We start from the raw sequence: 22,770 nt of genomic DNA on the forward strand, positions 1-22,770 counted from the left end.
AAACAGCAGCTCGTTCCTGAACGTGCAGCCGATGCGTTATCAGAGGCCGGTTGCCATTGGACCAGAAAGTGTCTTTCTGATCAAGTCTGTCAAACTTATAGAGTTAAGAATCGAATTGATTGCGGTAACGACCAGTGCCATGTGCTTAGTGGTGCACATCTCCAGTTGCGATGAAACGCCCGCGTTGCAAGAAAACACAAGAGGAGTGACGTTAAGCGATAGTAAGATGTCAATCTGGTTTAGATACAAACACAGAAGGATATTATCAATGAAAATGGCAGTAAGTGAAGTTTGTAAACTCACGCAGCACAACGTAAAGTTGGTATTGTATTAAATAGATAAAAATGGTGGAGCGCTGCATGCAAGTAAAAGCGGTGATAAAATTAAATAATCAGCAACTTGAGGTATGGTTCGTCTTAACGCAAGACAGGAGTAAAGCCCTGTTCTTTTGATGCTATTTTGGTGATTGTCGTCGGGGTTTCAAAGGGGGCTTGAACACCAACCAGAAATAAGGGATCGAATGCCTGGTCAGGAGTGCCTGTCCACCTTATTAGTAGTGGGTAACCAGTCGCCACGGGATTTGAACTGACGAGCTTTCATAGACGAATAGATGTTGTCGGTATACAGACAATCGGGTTGATTCCCTGCTAGTTTGCAAAGGTAAATACTCTTAAAACAAGTGGGAAACAAACAATAAGACACTTCCAATGTGCGCGATGATCAGTGGAAGGCAATCAGTATACCGGGCAGGAGACCAGCTCGTCGTGTGCGACTGGTTTATGCTCACGTACCGAGAAACTTGACAATGTGGATGGATATGGATGGATGCTAGGAGCGTCCCCTTTGGAACGGGGCGGTATGTAGCGCCACCAAGGTCGTTGTTATATTGCCTAATGTCCTCCCTGTCATTAAAAACAAAACAAAAAGAAAACACGAAGAACTTTCATCACTAAACTTTCTGCACCCCTATGGGGAACTTTGTTTTTGTACGTTGTTTGTCGTTTCCCTGCTTTTCTTCCACCAATCTTCCAATCGCCTCCTACTAATCTCCATTGTGGACATGTTTAGTTTCCACCTGCTCTCGCTGAGCCCAAGGGCTTCAAGGAGGCCAGATGTGCCTACATCGACCGCTGGGCAGACATCTTCACATTCCGATAGAACATGCTCCAACTTACGCAGGCTGCCAGCGGCAGTCGTCATTTGCCTCAGGTTACCAGACACCAGGTCTGCGGGCTGTGCACGATGTACCGAATGAAGATAAAGGTCCAGACGCATCCGCTTAACACGCGTGTCACCCGATTGCTTCTGGCGGCGACCTGCCTGTTTACGACTGTCATCGTTGGCTTCAAGCTGTACCGCATAGCGTTCCCGCACGGCGAGATCAAGGAACGAGAGCTCTCCGGATGGTGAGCCTGGGCTTCATCTCAGAAAGCATTTACGTTACGGCGATAGCTCCTGCGTGCTTATTGACCTCAATGGGAATGATGACTGTGGCGTTAGTCGATGACGTCGCTAAATTCCTGAAAAAATAGCTGCCCCATGCGCAAAACTAGGCGGTGCTCCCGTGTACGCCGCTCATGCTAGTGCGCAGGCGCAGTGGGGTCACAAGGTCTGCGCATGTTAATCACGAGGTGATTAAAGGAGCGCTATGCGGGGTGATTCCTAAATATCCGTTAACGGCTCGCAGCTGTCGCTGCCTGTATTAGAGTACTGTGAGCTCAAGTTTTTTCGTTGTATTTTGCGGCTATGGTGTAAAGCCGGAGGGAGAGCTGTCCTCAGGGTCCTCTTCTTCTTTGTGGAGTTTTATGTGCCGAAACGAGCACTGATTATGAGGCGCGCCGTAGTGGAGGGCTGCGAATAATTTTGACCACCTGGTGTTCTTTAACGTGCCCAACAACGCAAGCACACGGGTGTTTTTGGATTTCGCCTCCATCTAAATGTGGCCGCCGCGGCCGGGATTCAATCCCGCGACCTCGTGCTCAGCAGCGCAAGTCCTAACGGTCGTATCTTTACTGGCTCATTTTATAAATTAGTGTTAACTTGTTACAAAACATAGGCATTCACAATAAATGCCGATGACGCACCACACCGTTCTCACCTCAGCAAGTCGCTATGTCAGCGTAATTTTACTAGCAGCATTTTAAGAGATCAGAAATGAAAAAGACGCCTTGGATCGATGATAGACATGCAAACTTAAGCTGTCTGCTACCCGTGACAAACACGCACTTTAAAAACCACTGAAATCCCAAAGCATTATGATCAGCGAGCAACATCGGTTCCTTTCTGCGAGCTGCCGCAAAGAAGGCTATAAGATTTGCAGGCCTGAACGGGCTTTAGCTTGAAATCGTTAGCGTGCAGAATTCTAAAGGGTTCCGAATATACAAGGGGCAGGTGAAAGCATTATAAATAAAGGTTAAGCGGAAAAGCGTTCGGTTGGCTAGCCTGCACAAGGAGAAGGACAAAAAACGTTTAGAGCAGAGAGCTAAAAGAAAGAGAGGGTTCCCTGAACAAACGCGCTTATAAGGAAAATTAAAAACCGATTGGTCAAAAACCAAAAAAAAGTGTATTGCCCCCGAGAGCCATCAGTACCGATGAAAGGTGAGGAGTTGCGCATAGTAGAATTTATTTTGAAGACAAAGACAGGTCGCAACCTTTGTTTTGCAACCTTTGCTGGCCACGTGACTACGCACGTGGCCGCTCGCAGGTTCGAGCAGGACCCCTTCGTACCTGACAGGCTTCCAAATGACCTCGTGCCCGACATGTACACCCTCTCGATCAACGCCACCAACGTCACTTTCAGCGGGAACATCACCATCAAGGTCATCTGTAAGAGAAACACCTCGTACCTCCTGCTGCACGCGGCTCCCAGCCTGCACATCTCGTCTGTCCAAGTCGAGGTCAGTGTCTCCGGATTTGGCTCGACAGCGCCCTATTGGCTGACTAGGGCGCGATCAAAGATGTTTGTTCGTTTCGCGTTCTGTTCAGTTGCTGCGACGTCACAAAGTGGCAGTGTGGAAAATTTTTTTGAGGACGGGAGGGAGAGAGCAGCCAATCATCAAGCGGTAAACCATGTCGTGGCCGCAGCAGCCGTTTGGATCCAATCCAATCCACGGGACGTGCCATGCGAAGCCGGTCTCGTAGCGAGCGAATGATAGTTCGAACTTCACATCTCTCGTCGCGTTCTGCTCCTAGCAGACGACGTGCTCGTAATCACAGGAGCGTGTCGTCATTCTGGCGTAACCAAAACGACGAACTCCACGGACAAGAGTTCGCCGCTTGCCGATTGGCTGCTCTCTCCCTCCCGCTGGCACAAATTTTGCCTACAGCCACTGCAACATCAACGGCAACTGCAACATCAAACGAACAAAGTTCTCCAATCGCGCCCCAATTTCGGGCAAACGGGCTAAGTTACTGGCTAGGGAAATTCAAGCGACGCTTCAAAGCCGGACAATTTCAAGCCTCTTTAAAGTTTGACTACAATTTATGTCAATGTAAGGTTAGTTGGACCACAAAAAGAGCACTCAAAAGGACCGCAGAAAGAGCGATGGAACGAAAAATGTTAGGCGTAACGTTAAGAGACAGGAAGAGAGCGGCGTGGATCAGAGAACAAATGGAGGTAGCCAATATTCTAGTGGACATTAACTGGACGAAATGGAGCGGGGTAGGCCATGTAATGCGTAGGATGCATAACCGGTGGACCAGTAGGGTTACAGAATGGATACCAAGAGAAGGGAAGTGCAGTCGAGGACAGCAGAAATCTAGATGGGGGGATGGAGTTAGGAAATTTTCAGGCGCAAGTAGGAATCAGCTAGCGCAAGAAAGGGGTAATGGAGATCACAGGGAGGGGCCTTAGTCATGCAGTGGACATAAATATAGGCTGATGATGATGATGACCGTCAGTTTTGTAGCCGCAGCGGTAAACCAGTGGCTATGGCGTTGTACCGCCACGGCCGCTGGATGAAAAAAAAAATCACCAGCCCGTCCTCTGTCAAAAAATGGGGGTAAGCGAGGCTTGTCGTGTGTGTACCTGACCTTCGTGGTGTTTTTCTTTCTCTTTCTTTCAATTTCTTTCTTTCTCTATCTCTCTCTTTCTTTCTTTCTGTCTGTCTTTCTCTCTTTCTTCCTTTCTCTCTCTCTCTCTTTTTTTTTGTCCCTAGTATGTGCCACCCTTTCTGCACTATCATCAGGATTGGCACACTTTTCCGCGTGACACCACCACCACCGCTTTCACTTGTAAAGTTTCAGCGGTGGTGGTGGTGTCAAACCTCGAAAGCTTCGCTTAAAAAGTGCTGCCTGCCTCGTCAGGCGGGCTGCAACGACACCGAACGTCACAGCCGTACTTGCATTCTCGGCCGCTAGGATGGGCCGAACGGCGCTAGCTGACGGGGATGGGACGCGTCGGCTTCCACGGGCGACAGCGTTCCAAGCGCGTTCCTGAGGCATTTTCCAGCGGCCGTGGCACTACTAAGCTCGATGTCATTCGTTCTATCCTGGCCGTGGAGGCCGCATTACGAGGGAGTAAAATACAAAAACGTTGGTGCGCTCAGATTTAGGAGCACGTTAACGCAACCGAGATGGCCAAAATTAATCCCGAATCCTCCACTACGGTGTGCATCACAATCATATGGAGGAGGTGGGGCGTACAACCCCAGCATAAAATTGAAAAAATTAAAATACAAGATTACCTGTAGTCCTAAAAGGAAAAAATTGGCATCCACCCGAAAGTATAACAGGAAGCTACAAAGCAAACGCGTGCGGGTTTCCTTTTTAGTTTTGGGCTACTTTCGGGTAGATGACAATTTTTTTTACCTTTCATGATACTTCCTCCCGCTTGAGGGATTGTGGACAACTGATTTCCATACTTGTAGTCCCATCAAACAACCAGTAATAGTGGCTATTGCATAAATCTTCATGCTTTCATCTTGGAAACTAACGTGTCATTAACTACAGCGTGTCTTTTTTTTTGTTTCACTTTAGAAGCCGACAACACAAGCCGACAAACACAAAGGCATCTGCATGTCTTAGAAACCATTGTAGACGCAATTTGGAGTCGACGCCTTTGCAGCCAAAGCTGGCCAAGGTGCTATATCCTAATTTTGTGCTGTGCATAGCAAGTACCACCATTTTCATTCACTCGACTTGGTCTGATTTGCTTGACAGTAAGGAGTGATATTAAAAAGCTTAAAATCGCACACTGGGAAAATATATCGATCTTTCAATCCGTTCTCAGCAAGCGCGTGTTGAGAGAAGTCGTACTAGGACTACGTGGCACCAGTTAACATGAAAATTCGGAGTGTGCGCACACTACTATAGTGCTTCAGAGGTGTCATGCACAGGATTGAGCAAACGCAATGTTGAAGGCACGATAAACACGAATTCTCATTACGATCAAACATAGTTTTCTGCCTGTTGCGTAATGAATGCGAAGTACGGATGTAAGTGATTTCAGCTTAGTCGTCGATGACGAAAGGGACGCGTTCTGGAGTACCCAGGCGGGGAGATCGGCAACGCAAACGAAGTGCAAACGCGGTGGATGCTTTAGCCGAGAGGGGAGCGCTTACGTAAAGGCGCAGTCGCGCATACACAATTGCACAGTCCATCGTGGGACTTCCCATCGGGAACATCCAAATCGCTTCCCGCTGATCTAGCGAGTACAGTTTGTTTAGCGTTCACAACATTTTTCACGAATTTAGAAGCATTGACATTGGATGCCTTCTCAAGAAATTACCATGAAACCCAAAAGTTACAACTCAGTAGAACATTACAAATGAATGAGGTGAATATGAGCGTTATGAGAACCAGTCCCCAAACGACCGTTAGAACGCCACAAGATACGCACTCGCACTTTTAGGGAGTAGATATGCGTCAATTTACCGAAATGCAGAACCGGTTCCATCAAGACTTATTTACGATCAAGGCTCCTGATGTTTTAATTAAGCATTGAGTTCGATAATGTGTTTGCTGAACTGAACCTTCGTTAGCATTACCAAGGAGGACTGCGCGCAACACGTATGCTGCGCACAAAAATCTTTCAAAAGTGCGAGTTTAATTTTAGACTGAATAAGAGAGCAAGAGAGAGAAAAGAGATTACGAAAGCTTTTGTAAAGCTTTAATGGAAAGCAAAGGCTAGCGAGGTCAGCCAGACGGACATAACTCTGGCCTGCTGCTACGCACTAAGGTATGAGGAAGGAAACGGACAGGGAAAGGAAATGAATAACCAGATATGCATTGGAATTTGTGTCGTAAGACTATGCCATTCATGAAACCCTTTTCCTTTTCACCCATATTCTCGCAGGATCGCACGGAGCCAAACTTTACGGTGAAGGTGTTCGACCGCCTACGCAGCAACGACATGCTCATCGTCAAGACTACGGGCAGGCAGTTCATACCAGCGCGAACTTACATGGTGGCGATATCCTTCGAGGGAAAGACGCTGCGCTATCCCGAACATAAAACGTGCGTAGGCGCTTCGAAGCGCCAGTCTCCGACGCTTGCACTGTGAGATTTGTGTAACGTGTTGCTTTGGGCTTACCACGTGGGAATTTTACGTCATTGTTGTAGCGCTAGACATACTGCTAGAGCCACAAGTGAACAGGCATGTGAACTTTGGGTTACGGAATGCGAGCGTCTGGGTACTGAATATAGGTTTTTTGAATGCACTCGATGGCACATAAGCTGCGTTCCGCTTCTTAATTGCAGAAAGCTGTAGGCCTCCAGTCGGTAGCCTGCGGTACAACATCTATGCAGAACACTGGCGTTGTGGCGCAAGCACACTCTGACATTTTGTCACGTATCCTGCAGTGGTCTGGTGTGGCTACAGCAACCTGGCGGTTACGAGAGCATCATGTTCCTCAACGAAGGTCGGGCCGCGCGCCGAGTGTTTCCCTCGTTCAACAGGCACAGCTCCCGCGCCGGTTTTAAGTGAGTCTGAGCTCATTTGTTTTTCAGAATTCAGCGAAGCTGTCGAAAAAATTAAATTTAATGTCGGAGTTTTACGTGCGAAAACCACAATGTGACTATGAGCCGCACCGTAGTGGGGGCCTCCGAGTTAATTTTGACCACCTGGGGGCCTTTAACATGCACGTAATTCTATATACAGGGTCGTTTTTGCATTTTGCCCATATTGAAATGTGGCCGCCGCGGCAGGAATCGAACACATGGCCTTTACCTGAGCAGAACGAACGCCATAGACACTGGCCTAGCACGGCCGGTACTAATACTGTCAGTTTATCAATACATTAACTGCTGTTTCCATACCTTTGACGACGCCAGTTCAGCAAACGATTCAAAGACACCTGCATACAGTCGCTGACAGGCTCAATCGCGTATTCATGACGCAGTATATTATTTGGTCGCGTGACAAGTGTGTTTGCGGTGTAATTACAACTATCCAGACACGTTTCGAACAGTGTGTAGGAGAACCTGTTCGCTGCGACTAGCGGCATTCTCGAAACTTGATTGATTGAGTCAACAAAATCGTCTTAACTAATTATTCTGCTGTAACCATCGCGTCGTTCACGATAGAGGAATGCTATTGCTATGGGGCCAGCGCACTAGTGGGTCCCCAAGGAGATTAGCATTAGTCTTCGCATGCAAAAAAATCTACTCTTTTGTTGAATAAAATCTTAAACTTCGTTCTCTTGTCTCGGCTAATCGACCATTCTATTCCATTGACTCACAAATCCACACTGTAAGCGACGTTCGGTTCTGTAAATCTGTCTGACTGAGCTACTTAATTTAGAAGCTTTTAGGGAATCCTCATTCCTGACGTAACAGTAAGAAATGAAGGAAATGGAAAATGGAAATTGACTCAAGCGCGCAACTCCCTTTCCGTTTCAGCCCATTTCGTTTTGCCCCCATGGAACTACGTAGTATCAATCGCCCACTATCAGAAGTAAAAACTCTAGGTCAGTGCTCCCAAATAACATCCGCACTGAAGGTCTTACTGGCGCTACTAAGGCCGGAGCACCAACAACCAGGAACAGGTCACCTGGTTACGGACTAAGGTTCCTGCGGTCTACGGGGCTTCACCACAGGATTTAGGAACGCCGCCCCCTACCGCTTTATATCGTACGCGGTTTGTTTGTGCTCGTCTCTCTTTCTTTCGCTCATCCTTCCACTCTGTTTCTGTTTTTATCCCCCTATTCCTTTCCCCCATGCAGGGTAGCCAACTGGAACCACCTCTGGTTAAGCTACCTGCCTTTCTATGCATCCATTCTCTGTCTCTCGCAGACTGGACGGCCTCGTGCGGCGTGGCATGGTGCTGTGCAGCAGCCAGCGTCCCATCAAAGACCAGGACGACGAGCTGGTCGAAGACCGCGGCGGCCCGAGGGACGTGTTCCGCGTGCGATTCCGAACCATCGACGCCATCACGAGCGACCGGCTCAGCTGGTTCCAGACCAACCTCGCCAACAGCGCTCTGGGCTCGGACGTCGTCATGTGGAACACCGAGGAACGCCTGAGTTTGATGACCGAGCCGCTGAAAGTTTTCGAGACGTCGCTGGCAGCAGTGACCCGTGAGTGTGCCCTTTTCCGGCGCGTATGTGGCCGCACAAAGAACGATGGAACGAAAAATGTTAGGCCTAACGTTAAGAGACAGGAAGAGAGCGGTATGGATCAGAGAGCAAACGGGTATAGGCGATATTCCGGTTGACATTAGAAGAAAGAAATGGAGCTGTGCAGGCCATGTAATGCGTAGGATTGATAACCGGTAGACCATTAGATTTACAGAATGGGTACCAATAGAAGGGAAACGCAGTCGAGGACGGCAGAAAATCAGGTGGGCTGATGAAGTCAGGAAATTTGCAGGCGCAAGTAGGAATCAGTTAGCGCAAAACAGGGGTAATTGGAGATCGCAGGGAGAGGCCTTCGCCCTGCATTGGACATAAAATAGGTTCAGCATGATGCGTCCGACGAATGTTTAAACTGCGGCTTATTGTCCCTCCATGAAGGCTCAGCTACTATGGCGTTCTGTTGTTGATCGCGGTATCAGGGGTTCAATTCCAAATCTCAGTGGCGTCATTTGTATCACGCGGAATGGAAAGGCAACTCTGTAACGTGCGTTTGGCGCAAGTTACATTGTTATGATCGTCATCATCCCCATAACCATCATTATCAATGTTATCTCCACTGTCAGACGAAAGTCTCGCTAGCGATCTCCAATTATACATGTCTTACGTCAACTGACATCATCCTATGCCCTCCTCCACTGTGTTTCGTTTGCCTTAGCACTCATTCTAAAACTTTGTAAGAAAACCAGCTATCTGCCCTACGTATTGCATAGCCTGACCTAACGCATTTTTTCTCGCTCTTAATATCAACTAGAACAATAGGTTACCCCCGTTTGGGCTGTATCATATTTCGCTCCGTCGCTCGTTGCGCGGCTCTTATCTTATTAACGTTACAGAACACCAGGCACCAGTAATCAAAATTGATTCGAAAGAGAGGTCTATATACTCGTACATATATTGTTCCACCAATATTAACCCAAAGGTAGTACTTCGGACGCTTACTAAAAGAAAGAGACATAGCTCTGGGGGAAACAACAAACAGTTCAAGCAATGATGGAGTGAGAAATGATAATACGACTTACGGTAAGGGACAAAGCGACCGCATTATGCATTGCCAGTGAAGCACTAATCGAACATTATTCTTAAGCAGCGCCAAAAAGCACGGACAAGCACGGGACCACGGGAATATAATATAGTTAATAATAGGAAGACGAAGTGAAGCTTTGGAAGTTACATAAGAAGTAAATGAGATAACCGTGTTTCTGTTACACTTATACAGCGAGTAGGAAACGCAGGGGGCTGAAAAAATAAATAGGCTTATAAAAAAAAACATCTTCGGGGTTGTATTGGCAAATCCGAGCATCCCATTCATCGAAGAGAGCGAAGCTATTTCAAGAAGTCTTTGCACCCTTCCGATGTCTTGGTTGTCACTCTGGCAAGCGCTAGAACAAGTATTCACGATTTTCAACAGGTTACCGTACTTCGAAAAAAAAGAGAGAAAGTTAATGGTGCCGATGTGAACGGCTGGGACGTATAGCCAATGTAAAAGGTTTGTTTTCATTAGCATAACATTTGTGCGTTTTCTTAAACGTGTTCTGAAATTAAAATGAAATAAAAGCGCAGGCTTAAGGGTAGAACTAAGAACATTGGTGTACGACAAAACCATCAGGTTGATAAGGGCCCTCGCAATATGCTTTGCAGATAAAAGCTGCTGATGCCGCCTTGCCTGAGTTTTGAATAAATTCGGCGCAGTCCATTATGTTGCAGTGGTGCCGCTGACATGATTAACGAGCCGGCGGTGTGTGTGTGTGTGTGTGTGCGTGTGTGTCGCAAGGCAAGGCACGTCTGCTAAAAAATTACCACTACAAAGAGGAATGCCTATAACCGAGAACCATTTCACGTGTCCTCCATGTACCTGGCTTCCGCCAATCGACATCGTGACCTCATCACGTACTGTGGCGGTGTCCCTCTACTCGGGATATTAAGCACAGCACACGCAGTGAGGCCAAACTCGAGCCTAATCTTCCAGGCAACTAGACCCTTTAGATTACGGACAACAAAAGTGTAAACTTAAAGTAGCATCACCCGCAGCACGCCAGGTGGTATGCTCTTACTAGCAAAGATACCTTCCTCTGCGGCGGCATTTTTTTCAGGAAGTCGAGGAAGTCCGAGAGGTAAGCAGCTTTGTAACGACCTCCTCCACCGTCACGCCTCCGAAGCCCTTCATCTTTGCGCCATTCTTCTTTTTACTGATTCAGGCCGCTACCCGTCTCTGACTATCCCCAAGCGCATTCACGTGGTGCACCTGCCGGACTTCAACCAGACAATGATTTGCTGGGGCATTATCTACTCGTCGCGCTTCGAAGCCAACACTGAACACCTGGAAGAACGCCTTAAGCTAGCGTGGAGGCTTCGGTTCCAGTTCCAGGTCGCCACTATCCTGGCCAGTTTCACCTTCGGCCACACCGTCACACCCCGCTGGGCCAACGACGTTTGGTTCTTCGCAGTGCGTACCGCATGCCTGCATTTGCAGAAATTATGTATCGCGTTATCATATTCTGACTCACCATTGGAGAAACATATTTCCATAATTTTGGTTTTCGTTTGCAACAGATAAAGTTTGCACGAATACGTGGTGCGGTTAAATACTGGAGAAATAATGCATGCACGACCTCGCTGCGTAATGCGCGTTCATTACATTTGAGAGCATTAAGAGGGCTTCCAGGTAGTCTCTTGAGCAATACATGAAATTGAGCAGCAGAACGGCTTTCAAGAGGCCGTAGTTGGTAAAACACATGTCTCGCACATAAGTATCTGATGGCAATAAATGCTCAACAGAAGAGCTATACATGCAAGATATTCAAGTGTCAGATTCCAAAACACCCTTAATCGTGGCTTTAAAAAAAACGGGATTAGTTGTTCCCTCTCATATTTTTTATCACGGGAAAATAAATTTGGATTCAGAATGAATTGGAACTGAAATTCCATTGAAATATTGCTCGTGACTAGAGAAGACGAAGGCCGGCATGTCCTCTGCCGAAGGTTCAATGTAGCGGTGTACAAATATCTTGATTGAGCGTTACGTTAATGTGTCCCACTGATATTGATTGCAAACTGCGTACAGGGCTTGTCAGCGGCGGTAGCGTACGACTCCATGGAGGTTCAAGAGTCGTTCGGGCAACACAAGGCTTGGCTTGTCAGCTACCGTCACCGATCCTTCAATTCCTGGGAGTATGTCAAATGTCTGCATATTATCCCCCATCAGTTGGATGCGGCCCTTGAAACTAGTGCTTATTATGTCTACGTTCACGACGGAGACTGGCCTTTCCTTATACCAGACTTCCAGTTTGTTTTTGCACCACCATCACGCAAGGCGAAAGAAAAAGGAATAAGATAAGAGAATAGAATAGGAAAGGTGAAAGCAGTCAATGTAAAAGCTTGATCTTGATAACGTACATGCAGTGGACAGGGACTCCCACACACAATAAAAGGTTGCGGAATAAAATGCAAGAAAATAAACTACAACGAAAAATGTATCGGAAAGACCAGCAAACAGAGTATGGCACGAATTCTATCACCCCCTCGTTAAAAGGAAAATTTGAAAATGTAAAAAAACAAAGAGATACGTGAAATATTATCAATTAGAACGCAATATACTCTAAAGTACGCTTCACGGTGTGCGGCACAATAGCATTCTTTATGTGAATTTTGTGAAAAGCAACTTGAAACTTGAAAACTTGCTTCGTAACTGCCACAGATTTCTTCCCAATAGGTTCAGCGATTGCCTATATAATGAGAGAATTGCTGCATTTCACACGCATTTGAATAGACTGATCGGAGTGACGGCACACTTAAAGCACCCTCTCCATTTTACCTTTCAGTAAAGATCTGTGATGATGGAAAAATGCAAAAGCAAAGTGCAGAAGGTATCAACAACTATTGTCAATGTAATCGAATGGCCAAACGTTTCAAGAAAGCTATTTGCTTTAATAAAAAAATGATGGTCTCGAAGGCGATTTGTTGCATCGGGGATATTTTAGGTAGCGCTGTATTGTTGCGTAGTTTCACAGCAAATAGAGCCGTTATACAAGCACATCGGTATAGCGCTAGTAGAGGCGCACAGCACGCGCGCGTTTTAAATAAGTATAGCAATTCCGATTCGGCCGCGAACGCACCTGGATACTTGGTTGCGCGAGATCTCTAGCTTTAGACACCGGGCGCCTTTGTACCTGCGTTGAAAGTCCAACCTTCTAAAGGACCGGCAACCAGCGACCACGAAACCGGCGAAAGAACCAAAGAAAGCTAATCGCTAAAAAAGTTCGGCAGGTGTTACACTCTTGTAACACAAGAAGGCAAAAGCCTGCTGCACATTTGATAATACATGAAGTTATACAATCGGGGTTGGACTTCTTTAAAGACATAACGAGCCGCAATAGGAAGTACACGTGTGGCACCAAGGCGGCCGCCTGAACTCCACATATGAACACTTAACGTAGTAACTAAAGTGCACCATGTTACTGCACGCACTAGGCCACACCTTTAGTCGGCGAGATGGCTGCGATGTGAGACGTGACGCACGCACTAGGCCCGCCTTTGGAAGGCAGAACGGCGGAGAAGCCATGGCTTCTGGGAAGCGTGCTCGAATCGCACCCCGGACGCCCTGGTTCGACTCCCATCCAGAACGAAATGCCTCAAATTTTCTTTTCAAACCCACCGATTTACTTTGTTTACCGGAACCTCGCTGAGAAATGTGACGCCAATCCTTGCGTTGTTTACGGAGTCGGCTATTTTTCGCCACGGCGCAGTTTCGCCAAGGTCATCGGCCGCCAAGGACACCGCCAACATAGACACCTATAGCTTTCGCCTTAAAAAAACGACAAGTTTTTAAGCGAGCTAACCGAGCCATATCCGTTCCCGCAGTGCGATGAACAAGCTCACTCCGGACACGTTCGACTCCTCCGGAGGCAGGGACCCTGCAATGCTCTCCAGGGCTTTCCTGCTTTTCCTGCTCTACAAGGATTGCCTCCTCGGAAGGAAGAAGTTCGTAGAGCAGGTAGTGTGGAACGCCAAACTGCAGGTGGCAGAAAGCTGCGGAGGTCGCAACAAGCGATTTCCTCGCTAAACTATGAGCAAAGCGCGACGTTCTCATGAATTCAGTAAAATTGACGGTATGCCGAGATAATATGCGAGATAATTAGAGGTCATGTTGGTGCTGTTGAAGTTAGTAGGAAACGCGCATTTGGAGGCCAAAATGATGATGATCCTTATTGGGATCTTTTATGAAACGGTTTGGCGAAAAATACGTAATAACATAACCTGGGGCGCTATAACGTAAAATGATTCCAAACCGTTTTGATTCCAAACTCCTGACGCCAAATTTACGTAACCACCGACGCAAGCATCGGGCGGTAACCCGCAGCGTAGTCTGAACAACCCAATCAAACACTCTCCTCGTTTATAGGATGTCACCTTTGTTCGCTTTCAAAACCAATAACATTGTCTACACTCAGCGGTTTTCCTTATCTAATTGGCTGACACGATGCGAGGAGCACGCCCTAGTGGAGAGGGTTTCGATGGGGCCGAGCCAGCACAGTGAAAATAGATAACCGCATGAAGAAGGTGGTGCCGGCTTCTCCGATTGGCCCGCTTCGCCTTACTTAGCTAGTGGTGGCTGGTCGAAAATCACGGCGGCGTGCAACGGAAGGATAAGAATGCCGCTAAAACGGATCCTCAGCAAGGAAGAGTTGGCAGAACGATGTCGTATGCATGCCGAAAGGGCTCGATAACGTTTTACTGCCACGCAAAAAGGTTTATCATGCGCAAATAAATACATGCTCACGGGCAGGTGCGAGTAGCGAGGGCCTGAGCGATCGGCGGGCAGCCATCTTTGATTCCTTTGGGAACGGGGCAGTCTGTGGCTATTCAGAAAAATTTTCAGTTTTGTTCGGCATATTAATGCATTTTTTTCCCGTACACGTCACTTTGACGTGGTGAGTTTTCGCAGTTATGTGACGTCACGTGAAAGACAGGCGAAGTGGGCTTAGCCAGATAACATTCTGCCAATAGCAGAGAGCTACTGGTGAAAAGACATTGAATCAGGAATGATTATTTTTCTTTTGTGCGGTTTAATCATGCATAATCAGTGTATACATGGTATATCAGATGGGGAGCTATTGCGGTTTTCGTGACGTCGCGAGACAGACAGGCTAAGTTGGGAGCGGCCCGAAAATGTTTTGACCAATCGTGGAGGCTGATTGCAGAAATTGGAATCAAAACAGTTTGGAATCATTTTACGTTATAGCGCCCCTGCTTGTGCTAATCAGGTCTTTCTAGATCTATTTCAGCCTAGCGATTTGTCGTTATTTACTCGATATTCTATGTGCATCAAAGCCTCTAAATCTATATTTTACAGTCACCGACACGGAAAGACCCCGGTTTCATGTCTTTCGTGTTTTTTTTCTTTTCTATTAATGCCATAAACGTATTTTTCTGATATCGACCGCTGCCAAATTAGAGCTCCAGTTAATCTACCGGAAACGGGAGCCTCATCTCGCGGTGCAGTGACTTGCTAACGTTATGGAGCTGACAGGTGTAGTGTTTGCGTTGTCCGCACAGCATATGGGCCCCAGCGTGTCTTTATCATTCAGTGAACTTCATTAGCCTCATAACGACAGGGAGGATGCATGTTGACGACTAAGAACATATTGCTCAAGTGTTCGCCTGCCTTATTAACTGTGGCGCGTATCTAATACACTACCGCCTTCATTGCAACATCTGTCCTGAATCTTTTTCTCCGTTTTTTTTTTCATAGCATGCTTTATGCACTTATTTTAAGGCCGTTCTAGTTACCAGCGTGCGGGGGATTGCGATGGACAAATGTGACGGGCGAGTGATGAGTGCTTGTTAGCGGAACACGACAGCTCGGCACGGATCTTACGAAAGAACGCGAGATTTAGAGCGCTTGCGTTGCGCTTTGACTGGGCGATACAAACTCAGAGATGCGGAGACCTTGCGCGAGGCGTGGAATGAACTAATGTGCAAGAAATGCAAGCATACAGGCATCGCTAAACATAAACTAGCACAATGTACATGGCAGGGAGAGACAGCCAGCAGCATGAGCGATGCACAACACAGGATACACTTTAAATCCTAACTTGGCCTGTTAAAGATGACTATCCGCCATAACATAATCAAAAGTGCAGTTTTCACTAGATTACAAATTCGAAGGAGTATTATTAGTCTCTGTCAGTTCTACAGACACAACCACTTTGCCGCTGAAAAGTTCGCATTCGCCTGAAGCTCGTCAGCTGCGGTGTCCACAGCAAACAACCTCATCTAGTCGTACTAAATAGCCGTTCCCTCCCACGAAGCGGGAACTGCCACCCACTTTCTATCGGCGAACACTAAACGAACATATACTAGGTGTTCCAGTTAAGAAACGTTGTATATTTATTTACTGATCAGAGCCTTTTTCTATGGGCATGAAACCGACTCTGTGTTTTTGCCAACATTCCGGAGAATAGGTCGGCGTGTTTAGTGGCCTTATTATTAGGGTGATTAGTACTCATTAATAAACAAACTATCCAATATTTAATTTTATAGTCAAATGCCTAATGAGAAGTTTGCAGCGCTGAATTGAAAACATCACTTGCAGTTGTTTACGTAGCGCTTGTTTCCGTTCTTGAAAAACAGCTCGCGATAGTATTAAAAAATAACTTAAAGCAGCTCCCCAACCGGGAACAGGGGTGCACGCGAAGCTTGTTCAGCACTAGGGGAGGGGTTGGTTAGTTTTTTCAGTGTTTGAGACACATTAAGGTTGTTGGTGGATGAGAAACAGTGGAATCGCCCGGCGAGCTCGCGCACGTTCACGGGCCCGCTCCCGTTGTCGTTCTTTGAAGGCTGCTTCCGCGTCGGCGGAGCGGACCGATCGCGGCTTACCCTTAGCACAGCTGGCCTTGAAATGGTTACTAAGTGGTTCGTTATGACAAACGGAAAGGTTGGCGCTATCTTGTGCAGCCCTTGAGGGAGCACGGTTCAGTGCCCACGGGGAGGGGAGAGTGGGAATAGAACTGGCGAAAAACATCGAGCGCTGAGCGAGCGAACCCTCCTTTCCCTTCTTCGGAGGGAGGGAGCGTTGGTGATTGCTTGGGAGAGTGGGGTGATCCGGCACGCCAGCTGATGGTGAGGAGGGTTTCCGGCCATCAGCTGTGGGTGAGGAGGTTTTTTTCGCGTACGACGACAGCCACACCGACGGCACAAGTCAGGCAATACAAGCTTCGCTTGAAAGGCAACTGCGGGCAGCCCGAGGGTTGCGCGGCACCACGGCTTTCTTTTAGACATGGACTACAGTAACTCGATTTAATCTTTGTGTTTCAAACGCCAGAAATGTAAACAAAATTCGGAGCAGTGAACCAAACGATTTCTCTTCTAATGCGTTTTATTAAGAATGGCATAGTTAAAGCTTCCTCCTAATAATACTGAAGCCTCTGCCGAAACAGGTCGCATAAAGAACTCCATCTTCTTGAAGGTGAGCAAAAGGGCCACTTTATGCAAATCTGCAATGCTTCGAAGAAAGATGTCCGCTGGAAGTAATCTTGGCTAGGCTTTGGTGTATAGTATAGTCGCAATTGTGTTCATTCCGTCAGAAATATTCATGCATGTCTAGAGATAACGAAGAGCCTTGAACTGAAGTGGTTCCGGGGTTTGCAATTTTCCGCATCGCTACCCTGAAGTGATGGAGTTGGAGGGTGGCTGGGCTCTGGTTTCGACCTCATGGTGGCGTGGACAACGAGCAGTTCCGAATCGCCAGAGCGCTACCGGGGCCTCTGACCTTCGTGAGAGATTATTCGGGCGCAAAAAATTTGACGAAAACGAGCATCATAATAAAAGCAGCAAACGGCACTTTGTCCTAATAACTAAGCGTAATAGTGTGCTAGTGCTCATATTTTTTTAGAATATAACAATTTTTATTATCATCGCCTGCCGTGGATTGCACAGTTCGAGTCTTCGAGCTGGATTACCCGAAAAGGCGTACGTTACTTGCACGAGAAATCGCGACGAATAATTGACTAATTATCAAAGTTTCAGTAATTAGGTTTTAAACTAGATACATTACGGCAAATATTGGAATTTAATAATTGTAGCCCGTGAGTTCGCGAGATATAATAACCACTTGAAACAAATTGTCAGAGAGAGAGAGAAACGAGAAGGGAAAGGTAGGGAGGTTAACCAAGGACGTGCCCGGTTGGCTACCTTACGCTTGGGGAGAGGGAAAGGGGAAGAATAGATAAGGAGCGAGAATACGAAAAAAAAAACACATAAAGAGTCAGTTATTCACACAGTCAGTCGCAGAGGAAGGTCCACTGTTACAAGCGCTCATATAGTCCAGTCTCCTTCAAGAACTGAAGAAGAGCTATTGTGGCCTTTCGCATGCAGGAATGCGTAGGCCATGGTCCCAGAATCTTTTCCCCTGACAGCACTCTGCTATCTAACATGCTGAGTTGAGCTTGAAGAATCCGTCGTGGAGCGTCAAAAGCTGGGCAATGACGCAGAAGGTGCTCTAGCGTCTCATCGCAGCCGCACAAATTGCATGCTGCACTGTGAGCCATTCCTATTAGGAATGAATAGGAATTCGTAAATGCGACGCCCAACCACACGCGACACAGTAAAGTTGCTTCACCACGGGAGAGTCCAGGTGGCAGGCGAAGTCGCAATTTAAGGTCGAGAGAATGCAAGCGTGAGTTGCTGAAACCTGGTGAATTCCATCTTTGAAGTGTGATGTGGCGAGCAAGTGATTGAAGTTGCCGCGCAGCGTCCGTTCTTGAGTGTGGTATAGGCACTCGCTGATGTTTTTGATGAAATTGTCAGGATAACATCTGCTCGCTTACAGGTGTCAGGCTTACCTCGATTGTATACGTAAGGTATGAACGTACTGTTCACAAGACAATGGCAACATATATTTGCGGTAATGTGCAATCAGTAATTTTTGTACACTATAGACGTTCTAACAGACGCTACTTAGGAAATAGTGATCTGTTTTCGCTATGAAGTTGCAGAGACTCAAAGTTGGGTCTTTTTAGTTTTTGAAGCGTCCCTACATTTTTCGAATTTTGTGCTAGAGAAGTCGATAACGTAAACAATATTACTTCCTCTTGGAGGGCACTAGAAATTTCTTGTTTAAATTTTGTCTAAATGGACAAATACGTTCACAGTGGTTTACGAAGTTTGCCCTTGGAAGTACATATGATATATAGGGTGTTCGACATGAAGCTTCTCTTAACACTTCTTCATTTTTACACGATTCGAAGTGTTAGCCATTTCTTCCAATGAATGGCAGACAACTTCGACCTCTATTATGGACGATGAGCAGGGCTGTCAGCTGCTGGCAGCATGAAAAATGTCATTCCGCCACCTTATATTGCGAACTGTTAGACAGAGCACCACAATCTTACAGTAAGCTGCGAGCAAAACGCGAGTTGCTAAACAGCAATCTGCCTCGCGCTAAGAAAGATCTCGACACAAACGATCTGTTCAACTTACGTATTTCCCCTAGAAACACGACAGGAATTGTTAGGCCACATGTTGTTTTATTATTGCGTTAATTTACCTTACTGCGTCAAAATTAAGTGTTGCATATAATTGTGAAATTCTGTCTCTTGCATAAAGTCCAAAAAGAAGCGGCGATGAGGGCCAAAGATCCACTTGTGTAAGTCTGGCAGCCGATTAGGGTGGAGACCCACACGGCTCAGATGTCGTCGACGAGCCGATTGCAGACCAGGGCATGTCTATAGCAAGTCCTGTAGGTCTGCCTCCCGTACTGGTGCATGACAGTACGGGCATCTAGAAGAGGCGTTGATATATCCCCACTGCGCGCGGATGGACTGTGTGACAGCCGCTCTCACGCGAACTCCTGGGAGCGATAGCTCCTCTTGACGGGTGAGGCCACCTGGGAGGCCAGAACCACCCGGATGTATGAGAGCTCGCGTGGTGCGCCGAAGGATTTCTTTCTGAATGTCCACTGTTTCGGAGTGCGGAAGCATCATCAGAGGCAATGGGTGCACGACGGTGAAGGGATGACACATAGAGTTTCATATTACTATAACTAGAGGGCAATGTGGCGCTGCGATCGTTCAACTATCATGGGAATGATGGGAAGTACAGGCTACGGATTGGTATTCTGTTGACTGGCGAACTAGTCTACAGGTATTTTTTTGTCAGTTTTGGTTTCGCTAGTTTTGCTCCAAGCGCAGTTGCTACAATCCGTAGAACACAAACTTACTTGTGGTAGGAAAGGTTGCTGCTTCCTGGCTGTAGTCTGCTGTCACAAAACGGGTAAGTGCAAAGCCACGACATAACAGTTGCTGGCGCGCACTTCAGAAGAAGCGGTACGTCAACATAAAATATAGTGAAGCATGCTCGTAAGAGGCCACAAGCGTCCAAGATAGCACTGCAGCAGATGTGTTTAAAAGTACTCGAAGACGTTCATCAATCGTGACAGCCGATGCAGCCTTTCGAAAGAGCGAGAGAGTTCGCAAGTGCGTCTGCGCAGACGCAAGTGCGTCTGCGAGAAAAGTTCACTTTCCCCGCGTTCGCAGCGAGCAGGCGTCTCTCAAAGGCGCAACACTTTTCTCATAATACAAAATTTGATGACATGCGGCGTCTGCCGCGGCATGAGCGGGAACACTTGATCGACGAATCGAGCAGACTCGAACCGGGCATGGATAAGTCGTAGTGAAGCGGTGAAAGTCCACCGCTAAACCAGCTGAACGATCGACGCGACAGAGTGAGCGGACCGCTTGCGTCAGAATGTTGTGGACGATCACGCTTCTTGGGCCTTTCCCCTTCGCGATTGGCAACATCGCGGTCAGGCCATCGCGGAGTGCAACTAGCTCCGCCAGTACCGTGGTAATGGCTGTATCTAACTCATAATAACATGTTTGGTTTACATCTGGATAGGAAGGGCGCTATAAGGAAGCATAAAGAATTTCTCAACTCAACCCGGCATCCACATGCGCAGTTAGGTCTAGTTCCTGGAACTCCGAACAGGAAGGCACAGGCGCAGTGGTGCTCACAGAACCTGAATTTCGATTAGTCTCCTGCCGAATGCAACCAAGTGGCTTGTTGGTAGTCACCTCGCAGTGTACCTATGGTGCTAGCGGCCATAAGGATTGATCCACTAAAGGGAAAGTCGGGTCCATGTAATTCGCCAAGGTAGCTGCAGGAACGCTGCTTCGTTTTATCGGCTTTGATGAATAAGCTCATCAAATCTGCTCACCTCAGCTTCGGCCTGAAGTATCGTTATAGGTGTGTGCCTTGGAAGGTCTGTAATCACACGCATGGCTTCGCGGTCAAGGTTTTCCGTTCGAGCCGCTTCTGCTTTGGTAAGGCGATGAAACTGTGCTTGATAGATCAAGCGAGGCTGGAGTACGGGGCTAACCAGCCGCCGAATGATACGATTGCGAACCCCACCCGACCTCTGGGCGATGCGACAAAAGAGATGAAGCAGGCAAGAAGCGGATCTGCGTCGGATCTGTGGCTAGAGCGCAGCCAGGGCGATGCCGATCAGCATGCAGAAAATTCCACTCCAAGCACTCGAACTGCGGTGACTTCTGCCAAGGCGCGACCAACAAGCGTAAGTCCAAGAGGGGCTAAGTTAAGCTTTCGACGGCACCAGCTGTTAGCAATGCTTATGTAGGAGGTCTTTTCAGTTGAAAGCTTGAGCCCCACTGACGTACACCAAACACGTGTTGTTTCAAGTGCTGCCTGCAGTGCCCGCTCTTAATGCTTCAAAGGGAGATGGGTGGTCCATACCGTCTCATCATCAGCATACATTTAAGAATCGTACGTCCGGAATATTTGACAGCTCCAACGTCATCGGCACTAGCGCAACATTAGACAATACCGGCGCAAGGACAGATCCCTGCGGCACTCCACGCTTCGTCGTAAAGACGGATGGAAGACGGATGGAAAACGAGCGCTCACAAAGAAATGATTGTATGAATGCGCAAGCACGACAAGGCAAGTTATTCCACTGCAGGATCTCAAGCGTAGCATCATGGCTCACACTGTCATAAGCTCGATGTATGTCCATTGCAAGCAGCGTCCGCACGTGGTGGCAGCGACCACCAGTGAGTACGCAGTAGAAAGGTATTCTAAGCCGTCTTCAGTGCCTAGCTGAGGTCAAAATCTCATCTGGGCTGGGCGATACCATCCGAAACGCTCAAGCCCGCAGCTGAGGCGTGTCGCCACCATTCGCTCCAGCAGTTCACATAATGTCGCGGTAAGGGCAATTAGTCGCAAGTTCGCGAAAATGCCAGGTGGCTTGCCTTGCTCCGGAATGGCCAGAACAGCCGTGTGTTTACACGATGTCGGAACTTCTCCGCAGTTCCACACTGTATATATATATATATATATATATATTATATTATATATATATGTCAAGAAGCCAGTCAAGAGTAGGTCCCTGAGTCTGTTTGTACACTTCGTACGGTGTCCCATCAGGTCCAACGTAAGTCCGCGGTTTAGGCAACGTCTTAAAACGCCCATCATGCGTCGGGACACTAATGCGCCTTTCAGTGGTAACGTCGGTTAAATCAGCCGTGAGTGATGTGTGTTTCTTTGTTCCACGTGCGTTCTGGCGCGAACGTTTCTTTTCTCACGACCACGCGCAGGTTCGTGACTTCATCAGCCAGTACAAGTTCACGACGACAAATTCGGATAGCGCCGTCGACATCCTGACGGGCAAGTCCACGTACCAAAAAACTATTTCGGCACCTGGGCCAACAAGCCGAGTCACCCGGTGGTCATTGTGCAGGTAGCGGGACGTCAACAACTCTTCTCAGAATATATGTACGTGTGTGTGTGTGCGGGCGTGCGTATGTGTGTTCTGGCGAAACCGACATCATCGAATATACTGTCGCCATGAAGCAACATAAAGTCACGTCAGCCGAAAGTTTCTTTCACAAAAAACGCAGTAGACGACAGTAATCTGGCAGCCCAAAGAGGACGTTGTTGATACTGGATTGATCGGAGATTCGTTAGCTTTGGGTGTTCTGAATTAAAAACGAGAGTACTATCTCTTGAGCTTGCGTCTACAGGATCATTATTGACTTGGAAGCTTCAGAAGAGGTGTAGAGCATGCGAAACTGTGACGTTAGAAGCCAATCGTGCGGTTAGGGCACTTGAATATACAATTGACGTTCGTAGATAGTATAATATATTGACACACGTAATTTCTTTGTTTTTTGTTTTTTTTTCTTCG

At 47.4% G+C, this 22,770-nt stretch overlaps 1 protein-coding gene and 1 long non-coding RNA gene across 2 annotated transcripts; both read left to right on the plus strand.

Moving 5' to 3' along the window:
• Positions 1-1,242: 1,242 nt before the first annotated feature.
• Positions 1,243-11,653, plus strand: LOC125941068 (aminopeptidase Q-like). Its single transcript, XM_049657989.1, has 7 exons — positions 1,243-1,406; positions 2,705-2,897; positions 6,296-6,456; positions 6,802-6,921; positions 8,233-8,516; positions 10,769-11,006; positions 11,635-11,653. Exons 1-7 carry the CDS (start codon positions 1,243-1,245, stop codon positions 11,651-11,653), a joined length of 1,179 nt encoding a protein of 392 aa, XP_049513946.1.
• Positions 11,654-11,676: 23 nt separating this feature from the next.
• On the plus strand, positions 11,677-22,242 carry LOC125940795 (uncharacterized). Its single transcript, XR_007463998.1, has 3 exons — positions 11,677-11,741; positions 13,431-13,563; positions 22,181-22,242. It is a non-coding gene; the product is annotated as an uncharacterized LOC125940795 (long non-coding RNA).
• Positions 22,243-22,770: the final 528 nt, after the last annotated feature.

This window comes from Dermacentor silvarum, chromosome 10, assembly GCF_013339745.2.
Source record: "Dermacentor silvarum isolate Dsil-2018 chromosome 10, BIME_Dsil_1.4, whole genome shotgun sequence".
Taxonomy (NCBI): Eukaryota; Metazoa; Arthropoda; class Arachnida; order Ixodida; family Ixodidae; genus Dermacentor; species Dermacentor silvarum.

What these genes read in the sequence shown, in the direction of transcription:
- LOC125941068 (XM_049657989.1), top strand. Translation starts at nt 1,243, where the DNA reads ATGTACCGAATGAAGATAAAGGTCCAGACGCATCCGCTTAACACGCGT. An exon ending in TCTCGTCTGTCCAAGTCGAG is followed by an intron (nt 2,898 to 6,295) that starts GTCAGTGTCTCC and finishes ATATTCTCGCAG; the next exon opens with GATCGCACGGAGCCAAACTT. An exon ending in AGCTCCCGCGCCGGTTTTAA is followed by an intron (nt 6,922 to 8,232) that starts GTGAGTCTGAGC and finishes TGTCTCTCGCAG; the next exon opens with ACTGGACGGCCTCGTGCGGC.